Genomic DNA, 27,858 nt, shown 5'->3' with positions numbered 1-27,858 from the left:
TATAAGCACACTTGCATTAATTTATTACATTTTTATTGAGGCAGACATCACACAGCTAAGCCTAATTGTGATCTCTTTTCATTATTGTCTACATAGTTTTCCCGTTGGTCACAGCACAGGAAGAAAAATTTCTCTGTGGGAGCACCATATTTTAAGCTTGCATGACTCCAATGAAGCACTGTACAAACAGATATATTGAAAATGTCAATACTTTGGACCCTATAAATGGTGAACTGGTTGTCACATTCAGCCGGTGATCCTGCAGGAGCTTTAGCATATACTCTAAGGTCATTTTGCATCAACAATGCCACATACAATAGTTTAACAATGGTTGTTAATGGGCAAGATGATGCATAGCTTCAGGGAGGTAATTAAGCTAAGGGACAGGAAAGAAAGGACGCGATAAGACAGGAAACAAAGGACGCGAGTTAACTGCCATCTATCTTTGTTTGTGGCTTTGGTAGAAAATATATAAGGAAACAGACACATGTGCAGAGTGACAGTGTGCAATGCCACAGTCATCAAAAACATCACTTAACATTGCCTGCTCGAGGAATTTTCCTGGTTTTAAATGTTTCAACAAATGTGTCACAATTAAATACTCCACTTCTTTTCCAGCTTGAACTGCTTCCAACAGTTCACATCTATCAGGACTGCTGCCTGTAATCTTTGTCTGGTATTTAATCTGAACTGACATGCCCTAATACTTACACACAATCAGCCATATTTGTCTATCTACCCTTAACAGCCTGTAAGTCCACATGTAACAACACACGCTCCACCCTTCCAGTGGTCATAGTCCATACGGGTCATTATATCATTCAGTTAGCTGCCTAACTATACTTTCATTCATTCACTTCATATTTCTTAAAAATAGAGATATGTGAACCCTACAACTGCTTTGCAAAAAACAAATGAAGTACAAATATAACACTTGCTATGATGACTTAATTAAAAAAATTATTTCACGATGATGGCCCAGAAGCTTTCTCTAGAAAACATGTAAAGCCCATATGGAGAAGTATGTGTCCCAGGGAAATTCTGCAACTGCCAAATTCGAAGGGTGTGCAAAATATTCTACGATTTCACATACCAAGTTGAATACTGTTCTATTTGATTCAGTCGCCATTATTTGTAGAACTAAACATAAACGGATATGGGAAGATACATGAACAGGAAGATCATTAATATATATATTAGGAACAAGAGGGGTGCGAGTACAAATCCTTGGGGGACGCCGGATGTTGCTGGGAGGGAGCTAGAACGGGTATTTTTAATGGAGACGAACTGAGAGCGGTTAGTAAGAAATTGTGTGGTACATGCAAGAATGTTGGGGTGCAGGTTCAGCTGGGAAAGTTTTAACAGTAGCGTTTGTGCGGTACCTTATCAAAGGCTTTTGCGAAGTCGAGAAAAATTGCATCGGTCTGAAAGTGATGGTCGAGAGAAGAGTGTATATCATGAATAAATATAGCAAGTTGGGATTCACAGGATAATGATTTACGAAATCCGTGCTGGGAAGAATGAAAAAAATTGTTGGTGTCAAGAAAGTTCATGATGTGTGAATATATGATATGTTCCATGATTTTGCAGGGGACGCTTGTTAGAGAGATGGGTCAATAATTTAGGGGGGACTGTCTGTTACCTGATTTGTGGACTGGAATGACCCTTCCCTCCTTCCAGTCGTTTGGTAAAGTTCCTGTTTCGAGTGACAATGAGAATATCATCGAAAAGTACAGTGCAATAATTTCCTTAGTATTTTTTAACCATTTAGAGTTAATATTGTCTATGCCAGCTGATGATGAAAGTTTTAATTTGTTAATGAGTGATGAAATACCACTAACGGATAACACAACAGAGGCCATCGCTGGTAATGTCGTAGTAGGTGGCGTAAGAAACGGTACGTTGGCTTCTTTAGTGAACACTGATGAGAACGCGGTGTTAAAGATATTGGCACAAACAGTGTCGCTTGCGTCTTCATTTTTATCGTTTGTAAGCGTGATGTCTCGTGTTAGTTGCAGGTTTATGATTTCCCAGAATTTTCTAGGGTTAGATTTCAGAATTTTAGATAAATCATTGTGATAGAATGTCTGTTTCGCTTTTCTAATTTCAGCATAATAAGCATCTTCCGCAGCATAGTACTTGCCCCATGCGCACGCATTACCATTAAACTTCGCAGCTCGGAAGAAGCGCTTTTTTTATTTTCAAGTGTTTTCAAAGTTTTGGAAAACCATGGTTTATTTTTATTGGCAGTAGAGCTCAGTGTGGGGATCAATTGATTAGTCAAGTCAGTGATCTTGTCCTTAAGCATTAGCCAGCTGTCATTGAGAGAACAGGAACCGAGATTGAGTTTGAAGTATGGTAGGAAATCTTGTAATTCACGATTAATTAATTCATAATTACCTTTATCATACAAGTGAATCGTGTTGCGGAAAATGGAGCGTATTTTTGGTGTGAAGTTAAATATGGTATGGATGACTTTGTGATCGCTGATTTCACGTAAGTATGCAATAGATTTTAAGCTTTCGAGGCTATTTGTTAATACCAGGTCTAAAATGTTTGAGGATTCACTAGTGACGTGTGTTAGTTCGGTTACCTGTTGGATGAGGTTAAGGTTGAGGCAAACATCGACGAATTCTCTTGCTTCAGTATTTCCCGAGGTTGGTGAAACCTGATTGAGCCAATTAATGGAGGGAAAGTTAAAATCCCCATAAACCAGAACACGTGCGTTAGGGTGTTTATTAGTTAGCTGGGATAAGATTTCGTTAAGTTTGCGGGGGAAGTCTGGGTCAGTTCGAGGGGGCCTATAGCACACGCCAAGTATTATTGCTTCGGGAGGGGCACGGCAAATTACCCATAATAATTCTAGTTGTGAAGATGTGTTGATTAGAGAGCATGATAGTTCTTTTTTAGTGGCGATGAGTATGCCTCCCCCACGTGAATTTTTACGATCGTGACGAAAGAATATGGTATTTATCCCGCACTAACTTTATAGTTAGTACGGGAGTTTCAGATTAATTCCAGCCTATTTTTTTAGCAATATATCTATAACATGTGGTACAAATAGTTTCTGTTAGTAATTTCACAAATGACAACACTATTATTAGCAAATAATGACGAAATTTAGATGATAGCAAGGAAGGGGCATTGGCAGTTAAAATGAGAAATAAGCTGGGCTTAGCTGAGCACAAAGTGAGTTCAATTTCATGCGAAGCATTCAAAGTACTAAACTTTGCTCGGTAGTGCCAAGGTCCAGATGACTTAATTTTAAAGTAAATGTTTATGACTGACCTTGTCAAATGTGTTAGAAAATTCTAAAATAATTCAGTCTATAAATCACTCCATCAAGAGAATGGCACAATTTATGAGTAAATAAGTGGAGTCTAACTTTGAAGCGTAGTTTTAAATCTATACTGCGTAGTGTTGTATGAAATGTAGGGTGGTATAGAGGTACTTAGCTGCTGAATAAGCTTTGTTAGAATACAATATTAGTAGTAGTATTACAACATATGTGCAAGTTAAAACGAGGAAAAATAATAATCAATTTTTAAATTCCAGCAGAAAAAAAGAAAATTAAAAAAATTACAGCATATTCATGGAGTGATTGATGATGAGTGGGATGAAGCGTCCGTCTGTGCATGCGTCTATGCGTTCGATCGCAATCGAGAATGCAGATGACGCATGGGTAACACCGATGAGACGCGTGCCAAAGGAGCCGAGCGCAAGCGTCTCAACGTGCCCGCCACTCTGCTTCGTTCATGCCCCACCAACGATCCACTACGTATGGTGACTATAAAGGAGACTGAGAGATCCGCTCGTTCTATGCATATCCAGACACAGCCCCCCATACAGCCAATCTGAGAGTAGAAGTACAGCGCCATCTAGTTATCTTTACCCAACTGCAGTTTCTATGTAATTCTTAAGAAAGCGCTGCCTATTATACTGTTCGGCAAATACGGCCTTCCTTTCTTTGTTTTCTCTCCTCTCGGTTATGCGCGATGCTTGTACCATATCTAAGAACACAGTGAAAGATGAGGCATCAGTACCAAAAGGACTTATTTGGTTTGCATTCTTTTATGGTTTGGGGGAAGTATGAATATTTATAGCAACTTGATTTAAAAGTGTATTTATTATGTGTTGTGAGTGCCTGTAAGGTGTTAACTTAAAATGACAGAAAAAAATTACCTTTGACGTGTCGATGTTTATGTCACAATGAATCAGTTGGAACAAAATCTTTAGTTTTGCTATTTTTGCCCTACCTTGTAGTGTTATTAGACCAGCTTTCGTCTGCAACTCAGTAGGAGAATTCGTTACATTGAATTTGTTATAAATATACCTCATTGCCTTCTTGTGCACCCCCTTTTAATCCTTGCAATTAGTTACTTTGTATGTGGAAACCCCACAATACTATCATAGTCATGTTAGTAATATATTCATTATTATTATTATTATTATTATTATTATTATTATTATTATTGCATTGATAACATTGCACTTGATTTGCAGTTTACTCATTAAATCTGTATTTCACTGTTCAAGGCAGTATTTATAATGTCCTTACAAAGACCTACATATTTTAACTGCATTTAATGGACTCGGATATATCAGCCAGTCTTGTGGCACACCCTACAAGACAAGAATATTTTCGTCATTTCAGGACATCCCGGGGATGTTTTGGATTTTTGAAGGAGGTACGTATTACGGAATGACTGATGCACGGCTACCTGTTTTTCATGCAACCTTACCTTATCTCCAAAAGATCAGGTGGTGGCAGTATGAGGCAAAGCAGTTAGACCTTTTCAGAGTAGCTTTATGCCTTTCTATAAATTGCAGTGCCATGTCCTCCTCTGGCAGAGAGGTGCTAGGCAATAGGAGGTAAGGGAGTGCCCGCCCGTTTAAACTTCGATGCAGCACACAGCAATATTTGGTTGTGCATATGTCCTGTGCTTTACACAAACTGTTTTTTAGTTGTTTGCACTGCTTGAAATACCCTGTGCCTTTCTGAAATGAAACTTGTACTGGCATACAATGAACTGTAAATGTTGTCAGCATTAGATGTACAAAAAAAAAACATCATGAAGGCAATGAGCCCTTATCACTTATTTGCCTTGCACTACAGCTATTCTGGGATGAAGAGAATGGCCATAAGGAAGATAATAATAATAATAATAATAATAATAATAATAATAATAATAATAATAATAATAATAATAATAATAATAATAATAATAATAATAATAATAATAATAATAATAATTCACACCAACTGGTTTCATTATAACATATGATTCCAGCTGGTTTCATTTTTCAGTCTCGAGTGGTTCATGCTGGGGCCTACTGGAACATGTTGCTAATGTGTTGGCTTGTACTTAGTCCCAGCTGTATACAGCCATAGTTTCAGTTAAGGTGAACTGAAACCGTGGAGTATTTTTACCTGGAAAGGAAAGAATGTAGAAAGTGATGCATCCAAAGGCAGAAAAGAAAACAAAGAGGAAAGAGAAAACGGGGAACAGAGCAAGAAAAAAAAGGCGAGCTCTCATAGAGAAAGAGAGAAGAAAAGAGAGAAAGAAGGAGGCACACGCACACTGAACTTCTCTCGCCCTCATTTTGGAGGGCTCCTCGTTTCTTCCCTATGCGTCACTTTTTTACCATTACCTGGCTAAATGTTCGCTCCTATACACAGATCGACTGAATTGATGGCGCACTCAGATTTAGCGTACATACTCGTTGTCACATCCTGTCCCAAAATTCTCATGCCTGTCGTGCCAGAAAACAGCTTTGCAATGCAAATCACTATCGTGCAGCTGAAGAGCTGTATCATGCACAGATCATAATGTCAGCCTGATCGCACGAAGTAATGGTAATAACTTAGTAGTACACCATGCACAACACAAACGTTCAGTGGGCCCTTAAGTTATGTCGTCTTAACTGCAAAAGTGCAAGTTGTGCTTTGCCAGCATTTTCCTCAACTATGAGCCATATACTACAGCTGTGTTTTGTATGAATATAAAAGAGAGTACTGCTTGAAATGTTAAGTACACTGACTATACAATTAAAAATATGGTAATCGGCATTTCTAAGAGTTGCATTTTCTTGTAAAAAACTGACACATACTTATGTCAAGATTCGTGCCGAAAGTACGTCTTGCCCAAGGATATTTCTGAAAAATTCAGCATATTTCACGTAGCTCCGGAATCGACAATGTGCGAAGCATGCGGAGGCATGCTTAGCGTGACCATATTGAGATTTTTTTATAGCGGCACGTCATGACATTATGCCAAATGTTCCACAAACAGACATACATTGAAGAATTCCAAGTGTTTATATAACCAGTCATTTGCACTTGTGCAATGATGCAAACATGAACTTGAGCATTAGGAACACCAGAATCAATAAGCTGGTATGAAGTGCTGGTGCTAGTGAGGATGGTAGCCCTGGACGCTGCTGCATAAATCAACTTCAGTGCATGGCACCCAGCAACAATTGACGTTAACCCGATATCACAGCTACATCATAGGAGTACATATGTAATGTTTATAAAGCTGGATTGCCACCACTGCAACCACTATTAACGTTTCATGACCATATTAAGGTATTAAGCTATTTGAAAAGTAGGTCCGAGATCTGGCGTGGCTTTGTTGTAGAATATGCTTGAGTGCCGCGCAGATTGCTTGGGTTTGATTCCTGATGGGACCGCGACATTTATTCTTTGCATTCGTCGGGTCAGCGCTGCCGATGTAAGGCTTTTTAGATGCGAAGCATCTCTGACTCACGTGTTTAACGCCGTACGTACGTCCGTGCGAACGCACCGCAGCGCGTTTCTCTCGCCGCAGGTATTGGAGCACTGCCAAGTAGGTCAAGTCGCAGCTGCGCGTTGACGTCTCACCCGCAGCAGCTGCTGGCTCCTCCACCCGCTCATAACACACATCTCTCCCACTTCACCCTCTCCACCACCCGCAACGCTCGACCGCACGTCGAGTGGAAACACTTTTTTAGCTCGTTATCTGCGATGAAACTTACACGAAACCCAACCCGCCTCCCATGTCTTTGCGTTTCAAACAAACGTTTACTCGAGTAAACATTACACCAAGTTCGCTTCCAGCCGTTCTTCCAGCACCCGCGTCGACGCCCGTTTCAACTGGGTCAACGACGTGAGCACCACTGCTGCTTCGCATCCCGGCAGGGTTCTCTTCGAGGAGTGAGTGAGCAAACTTTATTTAACCAGCGGATTGAGGCGTGGGCCTAAGCCGCACCAGGGGCGGTGGAGAGACCCTGTCTCTCAGCCGCTTCCCGTGCTCGCTGGATGGCCCATATTTGATCTGTCCGAACTGAGCTGATCAGCGCGGCTCTCCACCGCGCCCCAAGCTGTTCTGGGGAGACTGCATTGGCGTCCTGTATCTGTGTGCATTCCCATAACATATGCTCTAGGGAGGCGCGTCTCATGCTACATAGTTTACACGAGTCATCTGGGTATAGTTTGGGGTAGATGCGATTTAGGTGCTTCGGATTGGGAAATGTTCTAGTTTGAAGTCGCCTCCAGTCAACCTCCTGAGATCTGTCTAATGTGGAGCTAGGTGGTGGAAATCTGCGCCTCGACTTTTGGTAGAATTGGATAATGTCGCAGAACCTAAACATTCTGTCCCTCTCCCACCACCCATCTCCTCCCACTACCTCATGTGAAGCTCCATTGCGAGTGCGGTAAATGAGACCTCGCGCTACGCGGTGAGCCTCCTCATTGAGGTTGGGAATGGGCGACGCACACGGGGTGTGGGCTGGGAACCATATAATATACCTTTCTTCGAATTTCTCGGATGATATGAGATTTGCCTTGCGGAGGAGTATATTGGCTGCCTCGGGAGATATTCTTCTTCGTGCATAGTTACGGATTGCTGACTGCGAGTCGCTGATGACATACCTACACTTTTGGGAAATTATGGCCTGTGCAATAGCCACCTCTTCCACGATTTCTGAACTATCCGAGCGTATAGAGCACGCGTTTACGCATTTGCGGTCGGTGTTTATTACTGCCGCAAGGTAGGATTTGTGACTAGGGTACTCCGCTGCGTCTACGAACAACACTTCCTTGTCTCTGCCGTAAACCTTAAGCAGAGTTCTAGCGTGGCTTTCTCTTCTGCCCTGATTAAATTCGGGGCGCATGTTTTTGGGCAAATTGGGGACCTGGATCTCTTCCCTGATCACCTTTAAAACCGACACTTTACTTCCTTGTTGCCTATGGTAATTTATCCCCAACTTGTCAAGGATACTCCGTCCTGTGCGCGTTCTGGCTAGCCTCTCCAACTGGGCAATCTGTTGCGCTTCTATCAGCTCCTCTAAAGTGTTATGTAAGCCCAGTTGAAACAGTTTTTCGTTGCTGGTGCTATCTGGAAGGCCCAAAGCTTGTTTGTAAGCCTTTCGTATGAGTGCGTTGATTTTGAGTTTTTCGGCTGTATACCAGTTTAGATATGCCGCTACGTATATAATGTGACTTATGGCCAGTGAATAAATAAGCCTGATGACGTTAGCCTCTTTCATGCCTTGGTGTTTGTTGGTGACTCTCTTGATTAGCCGTATTGCGTTGGTGACATTGGTTACTAACCTCTTGACGGTTTCACCGTTTGTGCCCTTAGACTCGATGATGAGTCCAAGGACTCTGATTTGTTGCACTATAGGAATAGTCCTGCCGTTTTTGGTGTGAATTTGGATCTCCTCGTAAGCACGGTCCCGGTTGTATCCCTTGGGTGGTCTGCCTTTAAGCGTGGGGCGATAGAGGAGGAGTTCGGATCTATCTGGCGAGCACTTGAGGCCAGTACCATCAAGATACTCCTCAATAGTGGTGACGGCCTGAAATGGTTCATAATTTCTCAATGCTCACGCGTCAAAATTTTCCACGTGTGTTCTCGTCATTCCTGGGTAGATGCAAAAAATTAAGTGTCAATTACTTGGGGCACATAGCCGCCCGCGGGTATGTGTCACTGTTCAGCAGGAAGCGTTTGACGACGCGCGTAACAGGATTGTGACCTTATTCATGTCTTCACCGGCGCGTCGTATTCGTCAAACTATGGAACTCTTCCATACTAATTTTGGTTCACGCCAAGTTAAGCAGGTGATCATGAGAGCACCCAGACGTGAGCGGCTAGATAGATAGATAGATAGATGAATAGATAGATAGATAGATAGATAGATAGATAGATAGATAGATAGATAGATAGATAGATAGATAGATAGATAGATAGATAGATAGATAGATAGAAGAAATGCTTCGCGTGTAATACCTTTACTCACATTTGTAAAACAGCAACGGTAAAATAAATATGAATTACCTTTCTTAGGTTTAACCAATCACAAGAAGGCTGTTTGTCTATGACGCCTTTTTATTGATAATCTGCATGCTGTGAAAGAGCTTTTCGTATTGCTCTTCACATGTGCGTTAATTCGTTCCATTTATGCACTTGGAACTGCATGCATGCTTTCATGACGCGAGGACGCGCGTTGCTGTTACATGCAGCATTCAGTATTTCTTTTGTCGAGCTACACGATAGGACATGGCACAGCGCTTATAAAGCACTGCGCATTGCGCCATGTCCACTTATACTCTATGAATGGGTCTTGGCGCTGTCAGCCACAATGATTCTTCACATCCATTTGCTGGTGCGCAAAGTTTAAACACAGTGAAAGGTCATGAATTATATATATATATATATATATATATATATATATATATATATATATATATATATATATATATATATATATATATATATATATATATATATATATATATATATATATATATATATATTGTCACGGCGGGGTCGTGACGTGGCCGAAGACAGGAGACTTCGTGTTGGGATTTAACTGTTTATTTGGGTGAACCTGTGCCCGGTAAACGGAAAGTCCAATTACAGCAGCAGTCTCACACAGATAGAAGTCTCGGTCTGATAGCGGCGAACAGAGCGTCGGCCTTCGATCAACAACTGACAAGCGGCGAAGCGCGTCGGCATTTATACTCTTGCCGTCGAATGTTCTAGCGTTATCGCTGGCGGTGGCGTAGGTTCCAGAACAATCTGTACCGTTCGCACAGTGGGCGTGATCTTATCGAAATGATCTACTACAGTCCGGAACCTTCTTGAAAACTGCAGGCGCGGTTTGCGCTGATAATCGTGTGGTGTTTTGGGACGATAACAAAAAACTTGGGAAATGGAACGTGGCATTGCCCCCCTCTGAAAAAAAGGCATCGTCCCGATGCTTTAACTAAAGATGAATGTACAATAATAATGCAAGAAAGTACAATGAATAAATTATGATACAACAATAATACAAAAAAACACTGTTTCAGTTTGTTAACGCGCATGAAACGGCTTGAGGCGCGCGACATGGACGACTTCAGGTCGCGATCGGCGTCGTTGAGAGTTCGTGATGCCGTCGGGGACAACTTCGTAATCAAGTGGGCCGAGACGTCGTACCACCCTGTACGGTCCGAAGTACCGTCGCAGAAGCTTTTCACTTAGTCCACGTCGGCGTATCGGCGTCCACACACAAACACGTTCACCGGGCTGGTATTCCACGAAGCGTCGTCGAAGGTTGTAACGGTGGCTGTCGGTCGTCTGTTGATTCTTGATACGGAGACGTGCAAGTTGTCGGGCTTCTTCGGCGCGTTGAAGGTACTCGCTCACATCGAGGTTTTCTTCGTCGGTGACGTTGGGTAACATGGCATCGAGCGTCGTTGCCGGGCTCCTTCCGTAGACCAATTTGTATGGAGATATCTGCGTCGTCTCCTGCACCGCCGTGTTGTATGCAAAGGTCACATACGGAAGAATAGCGTCCCACGTCTTGTGTTCGACATCGATGTACATTGACAGCATGTCGGCGATCGTCTTGTTAAGCCGCTCGGTGAGGCCGTTGGTCTGTGGGTGGTACGCTGTCGTCCGGCGGTGGTTTGTTTGGCTGTATGCCAAGATCGCTTGAGTCAAGTCGGCAGTGAATGCCGTTCCTCTGTCGGTGATAAGGACCTCCGGGGCGCCGTGACGTAGGACGATATTTTTGACGAAGAACTTAGCTACCTCGGATGCACTGCCTTTTGGCAGGGCTTTTGTCTCGGCGTAGCGGGTGAGGTAGTCGGTAGCTACCACGATCCACTTGTTTCCGAAAGCCGACGTCGGGAACGGCCCCAGTAGGTCCATACCAATCTTCTGGAAAGGTCGGCAAGGTGGATCAATGGGCTGCAGAAGTCCCGCTGGCCTTGTCGGCGGTGTCTTGCGCCGCTGACAGTCCCGGCATGTCCTCACATAACGAGTGACGTTGGTGGTAAGACGTGGCCAATAGTACCGTTCTTGTATCCTCGCGAGCGTGCGAGAAACACCGAGGTGCCCTGCCGTCGGATCGTCGTGCAGGGCCTGCAGGAGTTCTGGTCGCAGAGCTGAAGGCACCACAAGGAGGTACTTGGCTCGAAGCGGTGAAAAGTTTTTTTTTTGTAGAAGACCGTTTCGTAGAAAGAACGACGCAAGTGCGCGCTTGAATACCTTCGGGACTTCGGCGGTCCTGCCTTCGAGGTATTCTATTAGGGCCTTAAGTTCCGGGTCGGCCCGCTGTCGTTCAGCGAAGTCGTCGGTAGTTATCGTTCCCAAGAAGTAGTCGTCCTCCGGGTCGTCGAATAGCGGTTGGTCGACAGGCGCACGAGAGAGACAGTCGGCATCGGAGTGTTTTTTGCCGGACTTGTAAATGACAGTAATGTCATATTCTTGAAGTCTCAGGCTCCATCGTGCGAGGCGACCTGAAGGGTCCTTCAAGGTGGCTAGCCAACACAAGGCGTGGTGGTCGCTCACAACTTTGAAGGGCCTGTCGTAGAGGTAGGGGCGAAATTTCGACGTAGCCCAGATGATGGCGAGGCACTCCTTTTCTGTTGTGGAATAATTTGCTTCTGCTTTGGATAGCGATCGGCTGGCGTAACTAATAACCCTTTCAAGTCCGTCAGCCCTCTGCACAAGAACGGCGCCAAGACCTACGCTGCTTGCGTCAGTATGTATTTCTGTCTCGGCGAATTCGTCGAAATGGGCAAGTAACGGAGGCGTCTGGAGGCGATGTTTAAGCTCCTGGAAAGCGTGTTCCTGTGGCGTTTCCCACTTGAACTCCACGTCGGCCTTGGTAAGGTTTGTGAGAGGATCGGCGATGCGGGCGAAGTTTTTCACGAACCGCCTATAATAGGCGCACTGGCCCAGAAATCGGCGCACGGCTTTCTTGTTAGTGGGCGGCGGGAAGTCGGTGATGGCGGCTGTTTTCCGTGGATCGGGACGAACTCCTGACTTGCTGATAACGTGCCCCAGAAACAAGAGCTCCTCATACGCAAATCTGCACTTTTCTGGCTTCAGTGTGAGTCTGGAAGCCTTGATGGCTTGAAGTACAGCTTCAAGGCGCCGAAGATGCTCGTCGAAACTCGAGGAAAACACGACGACGTCGTCCAAGTACACAAGGCAAGTCTGCCACTTCAATCCTGCAAGTACTGTATCCATAACGCGTTGAAAAGTTGCAGGCGCTAAGCAAAGGCCGAAGGGCATCACCTTAAACTCGAAGAGGCCATTCGGTGTTATAAACGCCGTCTTCTCTCGGTCTCTTTCGTCGACTTCGATTTGCCAATAGCCAGTCTTGAGGTCCATTGACGAAAAGTGCTTGGCGTTATGGAGCCGATCAAGTGCGTCGTCTATTCGTGGGAGAGGATACACGTGCTTTCTTGTGATTTTGTTCAGGCGGCGATAATCGACGCAGAAACGTAGGGTCCCATTCTTTTTCTTCACTAACACCACGGGGGATGCCCATGGACTCTTGGACGGCTGGATAATGTCATCCCGCAGCATTTCATCAACTTGTCTCTTCATGGCCTCACGTTCTCGCGTCGAAACCTTGTACAGACTCTGACGGAGTGGTCTGGCATTTTTTTCGGTTATGATGCGATCTTTCGTGATTGGGGTCTGCCGAATTTTCGATGACGATGAAAAGCAATCTTCGTACTGTAGGAGCAGGGCCTTGAGCTGTTCTTGCTTATCGTTCGGAAGTCTGGGATTGACGTCGAAAGCTACGGGAGGGGCTTGGTTCCTCTGAGCAGGTTCCGCAGAATCGGCGAGGGCGAAAGCACTGGTGGCTTCGATAATTTCTTCGATGTATGCGACCGTTGTTCCTTTGTTCACATGTTTGTACTCATTGCTGAAATTCGTGAGCATAACCATTGCTTTGCCTCCCCGCAGCTCTGCAATTCCTCTTGCGACACAAATATTTCGGGTGAGCAACAGATGCTGACTGCCTTCAATGACGCCTTTGAATTCAGGTGATTTAGGAGCACCGACTGAAATAATGACGCTTGAGCGAGGCGGAATGGTGACTTGTTCTTCCAGCCCATTCAAGGCATGGTGTCCTGACGGCGTGCGCGGCGGTAGTGCTTCTTCTGTGGATAACGTTATCGACTTCGTTTTTAGGTTGATGACAGCACCATGGAGGCATAAGAAGTCCATGCCAAGAATGACATCTCTCGAGCAACGCTGTAGGACTACGAAGTCTGTAGGATAAATACGGCCGTTAATGGTGACTCTCGCTGTGCAGATTCCCGAAGGCGTTACGAGATGACCTCCGGCTGTGCGGATCTCAGGGCCTTCCCAAGCTGTCCTAACTTTCTTTAACTTCGCGGCGAACGACCCACTGATGACAGAATAGTCGGCTCCAGTATCGACGAGAGCAGTCACACTGTGGCCGTCGATAAGAACGTCGAGGTCGCTAGTTCAATGTCTCGCATTACAGTTAGGGCGTGGCGTCGGGTCACGGCTGCGTCGGCTTGTTCCGCTGCTTCCATGTTTCGTCGTCAGGCCACCTTCGGTAAGTGAGCTTTCGCCGTCAGGGATTTGCCTGGTTGGTGTTGTGTTGGGAAAGCTCCGTCGCGGCGGCTTCGTCGTCGGAGGATCTTCGGTAGTTCGTCGCACAGCAACCGCACCTCCATTGGTTGCTGCCCTTAGTTTCCCGAATACGGGCTAGGAGACCGGCCTCGCGTTGGGCCAGTGTACTGCCGGTGGTGCGGTGACGTGCGGCGGCTGGGCGACGGCGAACGCGAAGGGCTTCGTGGTGTCCACCGAGTTCCTGTCAGGTAGTCGGCGATGTCACGTGGTTGTTCTCCTGGCTGTGGACGCGGTGCATTGACGGCGAAGCCACGCAGTCCCTTCTGTCGGTATTGGCAACGTCGGTATGTGTGTCCGGCCTCGCCGCAGTGGTAACAGAGCGGGCGATGGTCAGGGGTGCACCAGACGTCAGTCTTCCTCGGTGCACTGCGCTGGGCCGCTGGCGAACGGTATGACGTTGGTGGGGGTGGTGGCGGCGGTGGCGTCTGTCGACGGAAGTGCGATGGGGCGGCGTTTTGGCGTGGACGGGGAGGAGCGTTGTGGCGCAGTGCAGCGGCGTAGCTCATAGCTTCCGGCTCGGGCAGCGGTGCGTGGGGAATTTGAAGCGATTGCCGAACTTCTTCTCGCACAATGTCGGCGATTGAATCCACTTGAGGCTGCGCCGAAGGCAACAGCTTGCGCAGCTCTTCCCGCACGATCGCTCGGATCGTTTCACGCAGGTCTCCGGAGTTACTGGCTTGAGCAGCAGCGCAGTCTGCAGTCAGGCAACGATTATACTGTCTGGTGCGCATGTCCAGGTTTTTTTCGATAGTGGTCGCTTCGGCTACAAATTCTTGGACGGTTTTTGGTGGGTTTCTCATCAGTCCCGTGAAGAGCTCCTGTTTGACCCCTCGCATGAGGAAACGAACTTTTTTCTCCTCAGGCATGTCTGGGTCAGCGTGACGTCATTTCTTCAGTCGGGTCATTTCTTCTGTGAAAATGGTGACATTTTCATTTGGTAGCTGAACCCGGGTCTCTAATAAAGCAGCGGCCCTCTCTTTGTGAGCGGCGCTCGCGAACGTTTGGAGGAATGCGCCGCAGAAAACATCCCACGTTCGGATCGTGGACTCCCGATTTTCGAGCCAGGTCCTTGCGGTGTCTTCCAAATACAAGAACACACGACGCAGCTTTTCGTCATGGTCCCAGTGGTTGAGGGCGGCCACACGGTCGTATGTTTCTAGCCAGGACTCCGGGTCTTCGAACGATGACCCATGGAAAATTGGTGGTTCCCTGGGTTGATGCATGACCATCGTGGGCTGGGACGCTGCGGCTGTCATTGTCGCTGCAGTCGCGGTCATGGCCTTGGTCTTCCGCGCCTTGTCTTGTAGAAGCCCGTACTCCGGTGGTAGCCCTTGCTGTCGGCGGCTTGTTTGCTGCTCCTGGTTGGCGTCGGTGTTTTCTCCGCGACATGGGCTGGGTTCACGGCTTGACGGGGGCGTCCGGTACATGAACGAAGCAGCTCCTCCACCAGATGTCACGGGGTCGTGACGTGGCCGAAGACAGGAGACTTCGTGTTGGGATTTAACTGTTTATTTGGGCGAACCTGTGCCCGGTAAACGGAAAGTCCAATTACAGCAGCAGTCTCGCACAGATAGCAGTCTCGGACTGATAGCGGCGAACGGAGCGTCGGCCTTCGATCAACAACTGACAAGCGGCGAAGCCCGTCGGCATTTATACTCTTGCCGTCGAATGTTCTAGCGTTATCGCTGGCGGTGGCGTAGGTTCCAGAACAATCTGTACCATTCGCACAGTCGGCGTGATCTTATCGAAATGATCTACTACAGTCCGGAACCTTCTCGAAAACTGCAGGCGCGGTTTGCGCTGAGAATTGTCTGGTGTTTTGGGACGATTACAAAAAACTTGAGAAATGGAACGTGGCAATATATATATATGTGTGTGTGTGTGTGTGTGTGTGTGTACCCGATAGCAGCATCCGCATCCACACGGGCGCGCGCGTGCGTGCACACGCGCGTTTTAATGTCGGGTACCCCTAGATGCCTGTAGCACGCGCACGCTATCGCGTTTATTTGAACTCACTGCCGCACCTGTGGAGAATACAAAAGAACGCAAGGGCTCATGTACGCAAGCCACTTGGAGCCACCGCACTGAAACTCTGTATTGATAGCCTGTTTCGCTCCTGCAAGGGCTGTGTGACGCAAGGAAAACATAAAGGTGCAAACGTCCTCCGGCTAGCTCATACCTCGAATTTTCACTGACACCTAACGCTGCTTTTTCTTTAATGCAGACGCCGCATAGATACCAGAAGTTGCCATGAAAAATTGCCAAGGAAGCACCGGACGACCCAGCCCAGCTGCACAGCCATTCCTGTTTAAGGAGTTTTTGATCACCCATTTAGGAACCAAATATACTGCATCCTGTCTATTGTCGGTGGATTTATCGGTATGTGTACGTTGCGTACTCACAAACCCGCGTTAGTCTTGCAACAACGTGTTCGCATGCACGCGCTGCAACAGCGCAACACGCTCCCACACGCTGCAAGCAAGGGTGCAAGCAGGGGTGCAAGTCGAGCAGACGAAACTTCGGCGGCCGAAGCCCTGCAGCGGCTTACGCTTTGCCTTCCCATACTGCCTCGCGCCCACCTTTCGCGCGCGCGCAGAAAGCATACCGGCAAAAGCTCTCATTTCCGAACTTTGTTCCGTAGCACTAGGTCCGTTCGATTCACCTGCACCACGTGAACCAGTTCACAGGTGCTGCACTTTGCCATTCGTTTCAGCGGTGCAGCATTGACGACCTATTAACTCTGTCATTCGTTTCAAAAGGTGCAGAAGAGGGGCAGCACTGGTTCAAGATCTTCCTGCACCACCTACACTGACGGTGCTGGCTTGGTGCAGCCGCATGTGTAGCTGAGCAGACGATGCAGCCCTTTAGCGTAGGTGGCTTAGGCTTCATACCCGCCTCTACAAACGCGGTGTGTTTCGCCAATATGTTTGCGCCTCATAAACTGTCCACATGTGGGGTTCGCCATCGTTCAGTGTTAGCTGTACGGCGTAAACTGTTGGCTTATCGTCATTCGTTTCGGGGGTCACGCTGTGCCTGTGCCGCTGAACTCACGCTGCACAATTTCTGAACTTCACGTGCACAGTCGTGAACTGGTTTCAATTGGTGCAGGTGAATCGAACGGACCTACTGCCCTCGTTGTTCAGTCGTGGTCAGTTGTGTCAACGCAGTCGGCGTTGGTTGTGCGGTTGACTGTGCGGACCATTCTAACCGTTGACAGCCAACGAATTCTGCTACCGTATCATGTTGGAGATTGCATGTGATCTTCCAGTTGTGCCTGTCAATTCTGTTGCACTTTTCGCGTTGTAGTTTGTTCCCATTTATTTCTCTGTCTAAGTGTGCTTGAAGTGTTCGTGTGCGGCTGCTGAAAAGCCAACCCTAACATGACCCGTGCACTCGTTGCCGGAGACTCAATGTTCAAGTACCTCGCAGGGTCTTTCACATTGAGCTCCAGGACACATGCCGAGGTTCGCTCATTCAGCGGTGTGCAGATCGAGAAATTGTTCTCTTTAATTGCTCATTCTCTGGCAGATGTGCACGTGGTCGTTCTTCACGTTGGCACCAACAATGTCGGTGAAGAACCCCTCGTGCTGATTGCCAGGTTCCGATCACTGATCTCCAGAATTCTTGATGTCAATTCGTCAATCCGTGTTGTAGTGTCTGCAATTCTGCCGAGACAAGCGAGTTTGCGCAAGTGCCAGTGGGCGCTGTCTGTCGGAGAATTGGAGGCGTTCGACACGGATGCCGGGGAGACGAATGCCATTTTGCAGGCGCTGTGCCACAAGAACGGCTACGGTTTCGTGGAGGGCACATGCGAGCTGATGGGGATGCTGAAGGCTGATGGCATGCACCCGACGAAACATGGTAGCCAGGTAATCCACAATTAATGTGGATGTTATAAGGGACTAGCTGCCTAGTCGGTAGCAGCTGCGGACGATCAAAGTTACGGGCTAGCGACGAGTCAACGACACATATTGCAATTGTTGCATTTAGAAGGGACGAATTCAATCCTCCAAGAAAACGCAAGCGTGCTTGCATCGCTACAGTGCACGTGCTTCATCGCAAGTGCCCGCGGAAGATAAAATTAGGTGAAATTAGGCGTGTGTAGCTGTGATAGTCGTCCTACGTATAATTTCCGCGCAGTGTGGTACCGCGCGGTGAAGGCCACGTAAACGTGGACGTTGGAGAATTTAGTTAGCGGCATTCCGCTACGGCTTTTTTCGTTTTTTCCCGAGTTAATTCGTTATGTTGGCACTGCAGGTCCACGGACGACCTTTGAGCATAAGTTGCATGCTTAGATCGTCGGAATCGAGCGGCTGCCTGTTGGTCATGTTTTGCACATGTAGAGCCTTTCGAAATGATTTGATTAGAGTGAAATGACGCGTGCAGTGGGACTATTTGCGACTTCTGCTACAAATGATATAAGCAGGTTTTACTGTGTGTTCATTACCACAGTATATTTGAGAGGCGCCAACGGGTAAGCTCACTGGTGCACAGCCTTTATGCAACAGCAGCTTCTTTACTCAGAAGTTCAGAATAAGCAATCTGACAAGAACTACTAAGGAGGCCAGTGAGGTTACCTCTTTTATGTGCATTATCTCTGCCATGAGTTGACAAGCATTTGGTGTAAATGTGAATTCTCTATTGTGCATCAAAGGAAAGATCAATACTACTGTTACTGTTATTGTTATGAACACAGATCATATTTCATCAAACCCATGTTAGCCCATTTTATTCTCTTAATTGAAATACTGAAAATGAGATGTCTGATATGCCTTGCTTGTTTCCAAAACAGGGCAGCAATGTCTGATATATAAAGTAAAAATTCTGCAAGTCATCTATGTAATTGGATCATTATACATCGAACGTCCCAGCCGTTTTGGCAACCATCTTAAATGTATTGGAAAAAAAATCTTGCTGGAGCACTGTGTTTAAAATAGTGAACTGGTAAAATTTTTCTCAGAGAAAAAATTTTGGGTCACGTGGCTGCCTTCTGAGTTACCTGAAAATTGCAGAACTCCTCGCATGCAATCAGATCGGCATCAGCTCACACAAAGTCATCTAGACCAACAGCACCTGGTGCCGCTCCATTGAAGCTGAAATGCCAAACAACACTGTACGTAAGCAATTTCTGTGAGGTCTTGGCATGCGTTTGGACAGAAGCACATCAGCAAGAAGTTAGGCAGTCTACAGAACATCTATCGAAATTATGGCACTTTATATGTCATGTGCTGACACAGTTGCCAACAGAAGCATTAGCAAAAAGTCAATGCACCAGGGCTTCAGCTGTGACTGTTTTCGCTCAAGTAAAACGGCACCCTGTGCGCGCTCCTGCACTTGTCGGTGGTGTGTGGATGCAGCACAAAGTGAAGAAGACTGGGCGTACTGCCGTGCCACTGTGCTCTGCTGCTTTTGAGCAGAGCCCACCTTCTGACTGTGGGCCACCCGACGCCTGCGGCGTAACATCCACGGTGAGCCCCCAGTTAGAAGGTGTGGTTCTGCACAAGGGCAGCAGTGCAGCTGACACCAGTGCTTCCACACCTCGTGGTGATCCCCGTGTAGAAAAGGGGTTAGAGTCGAAAATAGGACAGGGCACAGTAACAAGAAACCAGTTTCTCCTGCTCTTGTCAGTGGTGCGAGTGTGCACCACAAAGTGACGAAGACTGGGCGTACTGCCGTGCCAGTGTGCTCTGCTGCTTTTGAGCAGAGCCCACTTTCTGACTGTGGGTCACCCGACGCCTGCGGCGTAACATCCACGGTGAGCCCCCAGTCAGAAGGTGTGGTTCTGTGCAAAGGCAGCAGTGCAGCTGACACCAGTGCTTCCACGCCTCGTGGTGAGCAGAAAGCAACTTCAGCAAAATTGTCAAACAGCCATATTTGCACAGGTGGAGGAAATCTTTCTGTAGGGAGCACATTCAGCACTTATAAGGAGTTTAAAGCTAGCTTTGAAGGACGGAAAAGTGAAGGGTTCCATCCAATGCATATTGAAAAATCAGATAAAAACCCATTGTGTACTGAGAAAGATTTGAACAAAGCAGACTTTCCTTATGTTCGAGTTAAATTTGTCTGTTGCCACGCAGGGCATCCAAATCCGAGGGGACAAAATATTCGACCCAATCAACGCTTCAACGGTACAGGTTGCAACGTTAAACTCAAGCTTGCGCTGCGGGTTTCTCTACAGCCCTATTATGAAGTTGTAAATTTAGCGGATGTGCACAACCATAAAATAGGTCCCGAGATTTTTGTATGGTACAATAATAATCGAGCATTAAGTGCTTCTGAAAAAGAGCAACTTCAGGAGTTGATTTCTTGTAATGTGAAACCTAAAGACCTAAAGGATGCCATTCTGAGAAAAACGGGAAAACACGTTACTTCTCGTGATATTATAAACATGAAGCATAGAACAGTTCAAAAAATTCAGGACAATGCTCATCATGGAGCCCTTCTGTTAGAAAAAATCAACGAATTGTTTTCAGAAAACTCTGGGTGGAAGGTTCATATTGAAAAGAATACAGAAAATGGTCTCTTGTACATATTGCTTCAATCAGAGCATATGGCCCAGTTACTAGAAAAATACCCTGAAGTGTTGTTCTTTGATGGTACGTATAAAGTTAATAAAGAAGGGTATATCTTGCATTCGATTCTGTGTGAAGATGGAACAAGCCATGGGAGGCCTGTATGTTATGCATTTGTTCAGCGGAAGACATCAGAAATATTAAAGTCTTTCTTAGAGACATTCCTTTGTTTGAATCCTGTCGTAGAGGAGAAGTGCAAAATTGTGGTAATGGACAAAGATTTAAATGAAATGAATGTAATTCAGCAGCTTCTGGGCAAATGTAGAATCTTGTTGTGTTCGTGGCACGTGTTAAAGTACTTACACACGAAAGCGATGCAACATAAGTCAAACAGTCTAGATAAGAAGTATGTTAAAGATATAATTACGAAACTGGTTTTTGCACATACCGTAGATATATATCAAAGGCACTTGCAGGACTTGGAAAAAGCACTTGAAAATGACAAAGCCCTTCTGCAGTACTTTTACAAAAATTGGCACAGCTGCAAGATCATGTGGGTTCATGCTTATCGTGCAAATGCATTTAGTTTAGGAAATAATACTAACAATCGAATGGAAAGCCATAACCAAAAGTTAAAAAATTATCTAACACGTGACATGCACTTAGTGAAAGCAGTGAAAGCTCTGATAAGGTGTTGATTATTTTTCACGTTCTGGGCTGAAACGAAGAAGAAGAAGAGCGCGAGCGAGGGACGCGGGGACGCTCAAGTGACAGCAGAGCGCTTCCGAACGCAGTTAAATAAACAAGTATTTTTTGCCTTATACCTTAAAGACGGAGTTGAGTCTGATCGCAGTGTCTGGAACGCCATCGTCTAATCATTGGTGCCGAAGAACCGGGATTGAAAACCGGGACCCTACGGACGGCTACCAGTCAACTGCAGCGGCAAGGAGCGACTGAAGTCGAAGCGGACGTCGCGGCGAGCACAGAACACGGGGATTATAAACGAGGCAAGTGAGCTCCTCGCTAACGACTCTGCCTCCTATGACCAGCTCAACTCCATATATGAGAGGCTGAAGGCTAATAACGAAGAGCTTAAAAACCTGAACAACGAGATTGAGCCGCATATACCTGACGAGGAGTTCGAGGTTGAGTATAACGCTGTCTTACAATACGAGGACGTTGCTACGCGCATTCTCGCTGAGATTCTCAGCAAGAAAGATCGCATGCTAAGGACATCGACCGGAACTCAAGAAACAGTTGCCCAGACAGTCGTAGCACCATCAGACGGAACTGCAGTGAAATTGCCTAAACTGACAATAGCTCCTTTTTTTTTGGAGATATATGCAAGTGGACCGAATTTTGGGAACAATTTTACCAAATTGTTCATAGTAACAATCGCATCACTCCCACAGAGAGCTTTCATTACCTGCGACTGTATCTTAAAGGAGACGCTGCATCAGTAATTGCGGGCCTTCCGACCACAGAAAGTTGCTACAGTGACGCCATCAAAATGCTACAGAAGCGATTTGGGGACAAGACGCGCCTGGAGCAAGAATATTTTGCCAAGCTACGGATGTTAAGCCCTGTCCGTTCATCGACTGACACCAAAGCGCTACGCAGCTTGTACGACCAAGTTCTCGTGAATATCCGAGGCTTAGAGACTTTGGGTGTGCACAAGTCGTCATTTTCGTCAATGCTCTGTGACATCCTACTGCGTGCTCTTCCACGGGATATAGTCGTGCAGTATCACCGATCATGTGCCGTCCAGTTGGCATCTGACTCGAGAGCTGAAGCTACACCCGTGGGACTGGACCGTGTGCTCAACTTCCTGTGTATCGAGCTGGAAAGCCTGGAGAAGAGTGATTTTAAGGATGCCAAAGGACGAGAACATGGAACACTCTCCGTGGCCAGTCAGCCGACGTACTCTCGGCGTGGGAAACCGACGTCATCTGTGCTTCACAGCAACTCAGTACGAGAAAAAAAAGGACAACTGCATATTCTGCTCGTCCAGCCATCACGGATCGGAAGCCTGCACAGCTGACTTGTCACTGACGCAGAAGAAGGAACTACTTTCCAACGACAAAAGGTGTTTCCGCTGCACCACCAAAGGACATCGGGCACGGGACTGCAAAAAGAGGATTTCCTGCTCCAGACGCCAAGCTCGACACGCTACAAGCATGTGCGATCCCGATAGGTGTTCGAGGAAGTCAGACTGTGCTAACAAGAACCACGAATAAACTACGACAGTCTGTGCATCACTTGGAAGAAGACCCGTCAAGGAAGACTCTACCACTTCCGTTTTTCTTCAGACTTTCAGAGCATGGGCCATGAATGATGACACCTGCCGCTACATACGAGGCATTTTCGATGGTGGCAGTCAGAGGACTTTCGTAACTGAAGATCTGCCCAAGCACCTCAAGCTGAAAAGCGTGGGAGCAACTCGAATAGCCTTCAATACTTTCGCAAATACATCGGACCAAGAGGCTAAGAGGCGTCGCATAGTAGAACTACGACTACGAAGCCAGTTTTCCGACGCGGAAATAGTCTTAACTGCAATAGAGATCCCAAGCATCTGCCAAGACATCGCAGAGACTGCAATGAACGTAGCCTTCGTTGCGTCTTTCAAGAAGCTGGGAAACGATGTTGCCGATGAGCTCCAACATCTATCTATCATAACTAAGAGTGGCATCAGCGTACTTATTGGGTCCGATCAGATGTGGAAAGTGTTGACCGGCGAAGTTTCACAGTGCGAAGGCAACGAATCATTGATCGCACTGAACTCCAAGCTTGAATGGACCTTCCAGGGAAGCACATCGCACTTGGTGTCCCACCCAACTACTTCACAAATGATGGTGTGCGTGCTAAAAGCCCAAGCTACCGATTCCGACGAGATATTGTGCTCCTTTTGGGAACTTGAAAACATAGGAATTACGGACGCGATAAACAAGCCACCTGAAATGAGCGACACCATGAGGCATTTTGAGCAAACGATTAGCTTTAAAAACGGAAGATATGAGGTGACCCTTCCTTGGAAGGATAATTTCGAGCTTGCAAGCAACAGGCAAGTAGCCGTTACTCGACTGGACAAGCTTGTCAACCGTCTCAACTCCAGAAAAGGACTGCTCGATACGTATGACCGTACCATAAGGGAGTACTTGAGGGCAGGACACGCCGAAGTAGTCAGTGACGTACCTGCAGAGGTGACGAAATTATATTACATGCCGCACAAGGAAGTCATGCGTGAACAAGCACTGACGACGAAAATGAGAGTGGTGTTTGACGCTTCGTCACATGCCAAGGGATGTAAGTCCCTTAATGACTGCCTTCAAAAGGGAGACAACTTATACCAAGACCTCGTGCAAATTCTGCTACGCTTCAGAACGCACCCGGTGGCAGTTATCGCGGACATAGAAAAGGCATTCCTTCAAATTGCGATTCGGGAGGATGACAGAGACGCTTTCCGCTTTCTCTGGTTTGCAGAAGGAGATTTATCCAAGGGAAAGCTGCAAGAGTGGAGGATGACATGAGTGCCTTTTGGAGCTACATGTAGCCCATTTTTGCTCACAGCTACTATTCTCTACCACGTGAAAAGAGCACCGGCTGTCATGGCCCAAACAGCGCAAACTCTTGCCGAGTCGTTTTACGTGGATGACTTAGTTACTGGTGCCGACACAGAAGAGGAAGCCGCTCAACTATGCCAAGAAGCGCGCACAATAATGAAATCGGCCGGCATGACATTGCGAAAATAGACAACAAATTCAGCAAATTTGATGCGCACGCTTAAAAATCAAGTGGAATCTACTAGTAATGAGATGGTCGTTCTTCACGAGACGTCGGTCAAGGTCCTGGGTTCGGTTTGGAAACCTGCAAAGGATGAATTCAACTTTTCGGTTGAAAACCTACTCCGGTTTTTGACAGCACAGACGGGTAGAAAACGATTTGTCTTGCAGTCAGCATCAAGAATATTTGACCCGTTGGGATTTGTAGGACCATATACTATTGCCATACGAATATTGTTTCAGAGACTGTGGATACGAGGAATTGGCCATGGGATGAAGTCCTACCCAATGACCTGCAAAAAAAATGGAATGATTGGGTCATCCAGCTGCCGCAACTGCAAGATGTCGTCGTTCCTCGCTATCTGGGCGGCGGAGCAAGGAAGACCAATGTGCTTCAAGTACATATTTTCTGCGATGCCAGTCCAGCGGCATACGGAACACCGATATACGTCGTATCAAGTCCTGAGCAGCCGATACTGTTGATTGCGAAGTTCCGTGTAGCACCCATTAAGGAGACAACGCTGCCGCGATTGGAGCTGCTGGCTGCCTTAATTGGCTCAAGAATGTTGGCATACGTGAAAAGGGCTTTGAGGAATGTTCAAGTTGACTACACGATGTGGACAGATTCCGCCATTGTGTTGTCATGGATAAAAGGTGACGTCAAAAAGTGGAAACAGTTCATAGCCAACAGAGTCAATGAAATTAGGTGCACTACAGATCCATCAAAGTGGAGATACTGTCCTCGAACGGACAACCCGGCTGACCTAATCACACGTGGCGCGACGTTTGAAAGACTGCTGTGCAGCTCGAAATGGTGGCATGGTCCCGAGTGGCTAACTAAACCGATGTCTGAATGGCCCCTACAGTTCTGTGAACTAGACATAGCGGAAGCCACCCAAGGTGAAGTTACAACAGTCCACGTCGCACTAATGACACGCTTCTCAGTTCCGATAATTGATATTCAACGGTACAGCAGGCTTCAACAGCTACTCTGAGTCACTGCGTGGATTTTCAGATTTACTGACCGATGCAGAAAAAGAAGTAATCATACAGGACATCTCGTGGCAACAGAAATCATGAACGCTGAACAGTATTGGATAAAATGTACACAAGAGCAAGGCTTTCTTGAAGAACTCACCACTTTGACCAACGGCCAACCAGTCGAGTCTACATCTCGAATCGCTGAACTACGCCCTTACATAGACAAAGACGGAATTCTTCGGGTTGGAGGCCGTTTATCCCTCATGCATTCCACACAAGATGTCAAGCACCCAATCATAATGTCGTCAAGTCACCACTTTTCGACACTTTTGGCAAACAGAGCCCATCTTCAAGTCTTACATAGAGGAGTTAGAGATACACTTACGCAGCTTCAGGAACGCTACTGGATTTGTCGAGCTCGCTCTTTGGTGAAAAGAGTGCTGCATGGCTGCAATATATGCAAGCGTTTCAGTGCGGGCCCAGGAACTGCTGAGACTGCTCCGTTAACAAGTCATCGAGTGACACCAACGAACCCGTTCGAAGTTATAGGAGTCGACTTCGCGGGCCCTCTGTATGCACGCACGGAGAATGGGGACATGAAGTGCTACGGTGCACTTTTTACGTGCGCCGTATCTAGAACCGTGCATCTCGAGCTTGTCTCGGAAATGACATCCGAGGCTTTCCTGCTGTGCCTACGACGATTTCCAGCTCGGAGAGGATTACCTAGGGTGATCTATTCTGACAACGCACGAAGCTTTCACAAGACATCGGCAGACATAAAGCGGCTAAACCGAATGTTCTCTCAAGAGGACGTCGCTGGTCACCTCAGCACCAACGGCATTTCGTGGAAGTTTATAGCACCAAATGCTCCTTGGTGGGGTGGATGGTGGGAGCGCCTTGTACGATCAGTGAAGCTTCCGCTGCGAAAAATTATCGGCAAAGCTCGTCTGAACTACGAAGAAATATCGACAGTGCTGGCGGAGGTAGAAGCAGTCGTAAACTCCAGGCCTCTGACTTTCATCGAGACAGATGCAGGAGAACCTTGCACTTTGACGCCAGCCGAACTTCTCCTTGGACGAAGATTGACTTCCATACCGTATGCAACCGCTGACGAAGTCAACAGTAATTCCAAACGATCAGACGCCATATGCAGACACAACTACAGGAAGCTGCTGGTTGAAAGTTTTTGGAAGCGTTGGCAAAAAGAATACCTGTTGCAATCACGATCTCCACACTTTGCCGACACGAAATCAAATACAGCATTGAAGCAAGGGGACATCGTTCTCGTGCATGCGGACAACACTCCACGCCATCTATGGAAGCTTGCAAGGGTCACGGAAGTGTACCGCAGTGCAGACGGTGTCATTCGTTCTTGCAAGATCAAGTTGCAAGGCGGTCTTGCGATCAGGCCGATACAAAGACTGTACCCACTTGAACTATGTGTTTAACTTTGCGCGGCCGGGAATGTTGATTATTTTTCACGTTCTGGGCTGGGACAAGGAAACGAAGAAGAAGAAGAGCGCGAGCGAGGGACGCGGGGACGCTCAAGTGACAGCAGAGCGCTTCCGAACGCAGTTAAATAAACAAGTATTTTTTGCCTTATACCTTAAAGACGGAGTTGAGTCTGATCGCAGTGTCTGGAACGCCATCGTCTAATCAAAGGTATGTGACCCACGATGCTCTAGCACTCAGCCATACGCAATATAAAGAAATGAGAACTTGCATTGACACTAGCAAGACTGATAAGTTTTGCATTGAGGTGTCAGCAAAATGCACCGAATATGCTAGAAAATTGGTCCCACGTTTTTGGGGGATGATTGAAGTTAGCCATGAGTCTTGTCGGCGGCTCTTAGTTCAAAGAAAGAAATAGAAAGAACCAAGCAGCATTTCATACCAGATTTGGGCGCACGTTAAAGAACCCTAGGGGGTAGAAATTTCCGGAGCTCTCCACTACGCCGTCTCTCATAATCATATGCTGGTTTTGAGACGTTAAACCTTACTTATAAAAAAATAAGCATTTCATACCAGAGTTTAATGCTCTGAAATCGTCTTTTCTACTGTGGACGGTTTCAGTAATTACTTTATCTGGGACTCGACTACGTCATTTTATAGAGTTACAGAGTTCGCAGAATATGGCATGGGTGACTGGAGCCTTATCATACATTTGCTTCTTTCTTGATGAACTAAGCCCTGTAGATAATACTGACATTTAGGCATTCTTAAACTTTCACTCATCATTCGAACAAGAGAAATTTTTTGCCTTTAGCGTCCCTTTCAGATGAAGAAAATTTGTTCCTTTGTGATTGAATGCCTGACTTCATTTTCTAAGCTGTGCTATGTGGAAAGACATACTTCGGCAAAATGAAAGCTAATGCGGGCAGCTGGTGAAAATTTACTTTTCCAACTGTAAATAAATTTTATGTGATTGTATTACAATGTAAGATGTTCCTAATGCATTAACAAATACTTCATATTCTGAACATTCCCTAGAAAACAGCATCATTTCTCGTAAAAGCCTAAATGTTTGCTATGGCAAAGTTTGATTCCATTAGACTGGCTGCAGTTTGAGGTAGCAGTTCAGCATGGCCTGTATTAGTTTCATATTGCCGCGACAGGTTGGCCACGTTCAAGTAGCCCGCTGCAATCATCGTGGCA

The 27,858-nt window shown here is 46.5% G+C and overlaps 1 protein-coding gene across 5 annotated transcripts in view; it reads left to right on the top strand.

The window, feature by feature from the left end:
• The window catches only part of Gcat (Glycine C-acetyltransferase), a 367,236-nt gene that overhangs the window by 323,758 nt on the left and 15,620 nt on the right, over positions 1–27,858 (top strand). The window contains exons 11-12 of one of the 5 annotated variants that reach the window (XM_075889270.1): positions 4,655–4,688; positions 16,156–16,293. The exons of 3 other annotated variants lie outside the window; for them this stretch is intronic. In XM_075889270.1, coding sequence (XP_075745385.1) covers positions 4,655–4,683 — 29 coding nt within the window. In that variant the 3' untranslated portion in view covers positions 4,684–4,688; positions 16,156–16,293. Of the gene's footprint in view, positions 1–4,654; positions 4,689–16,155; positions 16,294–27,858 lie in introns of those variants that run through there. One more of the 5 variants, XM_075889812.1, reaches the window with a different exon arrangement.

This window comes from Rhipicephalus microplus, chromosome 1 (assembly GCF_043290135.1).
Source record: "Rhipicephalus microplus isolate Deutch F79 chromosome 1, USDA_Rmic, whole genome shotgun sequence".
In the NCBI taxonomy this organism is placed as follows: Eukaryota; Metazoa; Arthropoda; class Arachnida; order Ixodida; family Ixodidae; genus Rhipicephalus; species Rhipicephalus microplus.
The sequence above is the reverse complement of the archived record's forward strand: the minus strand, read 5'-3'. Positions and strand labels throughout refer to the sequence as shown.